We start from the raw sequence: 5,057 nt of genomic DNA on the forward strand, positions 1-5,057 counted from the left end.
CAAATTCTGCAATCGCGGATGTTAAACCACAGAAATTGCTTCCTCGCCGGAGGATGCTTCACTTGACATCTTTCCGATCGGTTCCTGGATTCACATTTTTAATGGGGTTCTTTTTAAAAAAGGAATGAGGTTATACTGAAGAAAAAAACCCCAAAGAGGATAGAAGATGTTTCCAGGGTCTCCAGTGTGAAGGGCTAGAAACTTTGTTTCCAGAATGGAAAGTTGGAGTCTTCATTCACGGCAGCTTCTGGGCAGGAACGCCAAAGACACACGCCCTGTCTTTTTCTCTGCTGGGACATCTGTGACCCTCACCTGGATAGCCCAGGTGAGCCTGCTCTCAGAAGCTCAGCAGGGTCAGCGCTGGTTAGTCCTTGGATGGGAGCAGGGCTCTTTTTGTAGAAGAAGCCCAGCAGGAACTCATTAGCATAATAGGCCACACCCAACAGCAGGAACTCATTAGCATGTTGGGCCACACCCCTGACAGCACAGCTCATTAGCACATTAGGCCACACCCCCATGTTACCAGAAGTGTGGTCATCCAGCCACACCCACCTTTTGCTTCTTATTCTGTTTACCTTGTTTGTTGTCAAAACCCAGGGCCTTTTTTTGTAGCAGGGACTCCTTTGCATGTTAGGCCACACACCCCTAATGTAGCCAATCCTAATGAGTTCCTGCTCTTGGGTGTGGTCTATTATGCTAATGAGTTCCTGCTGGGCGTGGCCAACTCGGGAGCCAGCCGGAACTCCGTTCCTGTGCGTTCCTGCCCAAAAATAACCCTGGATGGGAGACCTTCAAGAAAGTCCTTGGGTTGCTGCGCAGAGGCAGGCAGTGGCAAACTACCTTTGTTTGTCCCTGCCCTGACTTGGATGGCCTGGGCTACTCCAATCTCATCAAGTCTTGGAAGCTAAGCAGGGTCCGCTCTGGTTATTATTTGAACGGGAGATCACTGACAAAGTCCATAGTTGCTATGCAGAGGCAGGCAATGGCAAACCACCTCTAAACACCTCTTTTCTTGAAAACCCTACAGGATTGCCATAAGTTGCTTGAGAGTTGATGGCAAAAAGAAGGGGTGGGGGTTTTGTATGCCCCGTATATACTACATGAGTGACTGCAGACCTCTTCGTTCCATTGCTGCTCCCCAAAGCCAAAATACGTCTCAGCCTTCGAACCGGTTTCCGATTCCTTCTGCCTTCCAAGAACAGAATCCCCCCAACAGAATTCTACTCCGAGATGCTTTGTTGGCCTTAAAGACCTTAAGGAAGGGGGTATAGGACAGCGCCTGTGACGTCCAGCACGTGGGGCCTCCAGGCTTGAGTCCAGGGCTGCTAACAGCCAATCCTTAGGCAACCCCCAGTTTACCTCCCACACACCCACTGCCACCAGTTTTATCGGTTTTATTCGGTCTTCCTTTGTTCAGTCCTGCGAGAACCTGACGTGGGATCTAAATTATTGAAGCGCTAAAATGGTCCTCGCTGGATCGTGGCATCTCTCAACCCACAGACTGACACGGTAGCTAAATTATTTAAGTTCTAAATGCTCCCTGTTAGGTAATGTCACCCCCTCAGCCTCCCCCACCCAAACCGCCAACTTAAAATAGCCTTCCGGATGGAGGAGGCAGAGATGGGGCGGGTCCTCTCAGTTCAGGGACGACACAGGGGAGGAAGTGGGTGTGAGAAGGGCCAAACCGGAACCTGGTGGACCCTGGGACCACGCAGCTCAGTGAAAATTCGGATTTCTAGAGGAGTTCAGGAGCCGTTCCCCAGCAGAATTTGGTCAGCGTGGTATAGCTAGTAGCTGGAAGATTCAGAGCTCCAGTTCCCATCTTGCCATTTAACTTGCTGGGTGAATTTGGGCAAGTTGCTCTTTTCCAGCTTGGCCTACCTCACAAGAGTGTCGTGAGAATACAACGGGAGGGAGAGCCACGTATGCTGCCTGGAGCTCAGAGGAGAAGGAGAAGAAGAGTTGGATTTATACCCTGTCCTTCATTCAGAGTCTCAGAGCGGCTTACAAGCTCCTTCCCTTCCCCTCCCCACAACAGACACCCTCTGAGGTAGGTGGGCCTGAGAGAGCCCTTTTGAGAACTGCTCCTGAGAGAACAGCCCTGAGAGAACTTGTGACTCACCCAAGGCCACCCAGCTTCCCACTCCCCCACATGCAGCTGCTGGTGTGGCCTTGGGTTAATTCGGAGGTCCTGTGCTTGAGTCGGACCGGATTCAGGTTAGGGCTCCCGCTCACGACCTTCGACGGGGCACCCCTGGTGCCAGCCTCGGAGGTTAGAAGTTTGGGAGTGCTCCTGGACCCTACCTTAACAATGGAGGCCCAGGTGGCGGCCACTGCCAGATCAGCCTTTTATCATCTTCGGCTGATATGGCAGTTGGTTCCTTTCCTTGACCGCAATGACCTAGCTACAGTGATCCATGCGACAGTCACCTCGAGGCTAGACTACTGCAACGCTCTCTACATGGGGCTGCCTATGTCGCAAATCCGGAAGCTACAGCTGGTGCAGAATGCTGCGGCCAGGTTGTTGGTGGGCGCCTCGGGCTGGGAGCACACCCGACCTGTGCTGAAAGCGCTGCACTGGCTGCCTATAGCATACCGGATTCGCTTCAAAGTGCTGGTGCTTACCTTTAAAGCCCTACATGGCCAGGGTCCGACCTACCTGAGAGACCGCATTTCCCCATATATTCCCCAAAGAGCACTTCGGTTGGGGTCACAACACCGGCTGGTGACCCCAGGCCCTAAGGAGGCCAAGCTTGTGGCAACAAGGGCCAGGTCTTTCTTTATAGAGAGAGACCGCTGGGGGGCTGGGTAACATCTTTCTATTACCCCAGCCTTCCCTCTGTTACACAAGATGTTAGGAGTCTATATGTGCATCCATAGAATTGATTTTAATCTGTTTTAAAATCTGTATTTTTGTATTATGTAATTTTGTATATCGTATGCACTTAGTGCCCTATGTGAGCCACCCTGAGCCCGTTCGTGGGGAGGGCGGGGTATAAATACAATAAAATAAAATAAATAAAAATTCATTGGAATTTATGGTTTAAACAGCACTTTTGTATAGGTGAGTGGAATTGATACCGTCTTATTATGTTATAGCTGTAGATGTATGTTAATGTTTTGTTGGTGACTAACCGATTGGTTTGTAATTTCGGATTCTCAAGACTTCTGCATAATGTTTTGCAGTTATTGTATGTTTTGATATCTTATACTTAATAAACATTTCAAAAAAGAAAAAAAAGAGCTGTCCTCTCAGGAGCAGTCCTCGAAAGGGCTCTCTCAGACCCACCTACCTCACAGGGTGTCTGTTGTGGGGAGGGAAAGGAGGTTGAGAGAGCTCTTTCGAGAACTGCTCTTTCGAGAACAGCTCTAAGAGAACTTGTGGCTGAACCCAGATCACCCAGCTGGCGGCGCATGTGGAGGAGCGGGGAATCAAACCCGGTTCTCCAGATTAGAGTCCACTAAACCAAACTGAAGGAAAGGCAGGATAAGACTGTGCCAGATAGACAAATATCCTGGTTTTACTAGTCAAAGGCTGTATTTGGGGGGGGGGGGGGGGAGCTTCCCTTTGGAGGTGTTGGGCTTCGGCTACTTACAAACACCCATGTCGGAACAGCAGTCGCACAGATCCGAACTCCAGGCCGCCTGGCTGCTGAAGGTGTAGCTGTTGCCCATGGGCTGGGGTTGGGCATCTATGATCATCTCAGTCTGGTAAGCCATGTCCGCTGCTGGAAAGGGGAGAGGTCGTCAAGATGAGGCCAGTCAGTTTTTCTCCCCCCACCCTTTCCCATTAGGCCCGTCCTCCAGTTGTAGGACTGGGGGGAAGAGGAAGAAGAAGAAGAAGAAGAGGAAGAGGAAGAGGAAGAAGAGGAGTGGATTGGATTTATCCCCCGCCCTTCACAACCCGAAGGAGTCTCAGAGGGGCTTACAATCTCCTTTCCCTTCCCCTCCCCACCACAGACCCCCTGTGAGGTTGGTGGGGCTGAGAGAGAGCTCTTTCGAGAACTGCTCTTGAGAGAACAGCTCTGACAGAACTTGTGACTGACCGAAGGTGACGCCAGCAGCTGCATGTGGAAGAGTGGGGAATCAAACCCGGTTCTCCCAGATTAGAGTCGGCGCTCCTAACCACTACACCACCTGTCTGCGGACTGTTTCATCTGCAGACATCCGCAGGGGATGGAGGATGTCCATTCTTAAACTCTTCCCTTGAATACCAATTTTGATCCACAGCAGTTATCAGGTGATGGCGTTTGACTCCACACCTGTGAAAATCTCCAGTGGCCCATTTCTACGTGTTAAGCCTCTATTCAAGAGGCAGGATAGTTTTCTCTTGGCCCATTGGGACTAGGGTTGCCAGCTCAGGGACAGGATATTCCTGGAGATTTGGGGGTGGAGCTTGGTGAGGATGGGGTTTGGGGAGGGGAGGCGCCTCAGCAAGGTATGATGTCATAAAATCCACCCTCCAAAGTATCCGTTTTCCCCAGGGGGGGAATGATCACTGTCATCTGGAGATCAATTGCAATTCCAGGAGGCCTCTGGGCCTCACCTGGAGGTTGGCAACCCGGACAGGAAAACTTCCACCAGCTAAGATCCGCACAGCAAGCTGATGTGAAAGACACCGGGATGGGACAGGCTACTTTCCTGCCGAGGAAGTTGTCAACCTGTCTGTGCTGGAAAACCCAAGCAGATCCCCCGCCTGCCCCTCACTATTTAGAACAGGGCACAATCCACTGGCAGGGTCCCCTGCTCCCCTCATCGTGAAAGGCAGGGCTTTTTTTTGGTAGAAAAAGCCCAGCAGGAACTCATTAGCATTATAAACCACACCCAACAGCAGGAACTCATTAGCCTATTAGGCCTCATCCCATACCTTCCCTTGGCTTTCCCAGGAGCCCTGTGGCTGCGGGGAGCCTGGGCAAGCCGGCCCTTGGACAGGCCAGGGAAAGGCACATGGAGGTTTAAATGCCTCCCCGATCCTTCCAGGGGCCCCCCTGGCCCGCCCGCCTCAGAGTCACCAGTGTGTGTGTGTCGTTCTCCAGGCCTTCCCTCCGTAGCTGCAC

General features: G+C 51.7%; 1 protein-coding gene across 1 annotated transcript in view; it reads right to left on the reverse strand.

Annotated features, from left to right (window-relative positions):
- LOC107107599 (cornifelin homolog A-like) overlaps positions 1-3,720 on the reverse strand; it is a 7,598-nt gene extending 3,878 nt beyond the window's left edge. The window contains exon 1 of the mRNA XM_015407907.1: positions 3,597-3,720. Coding sequence (XP_015263393.1) covers positions 3,597-3,720 — 124 coding nt within the window. The remainder of the gene's footprint in view (positions 1-3,596) is intronic.
- Positions 3,721-5,057: the final 1,337 nt, after the last annotated feature.

Source organism: Gekko japonicus, unplaced genomic scaffold (genome assembly GCF_001447785.1).
Source record: "Gekko japonicus isolate JY-2015 unplaced genomic scaffold, Gekko_japonicus_V1.1 scaffold4637, whole genome shotgun sequence".
Classification (NCBI taxonomy): Eukaryota; Metazoa; Chordata; class Lepidosauria; order Squamata; family Gekkonidae; genus Gekko; species Gekko japonicus.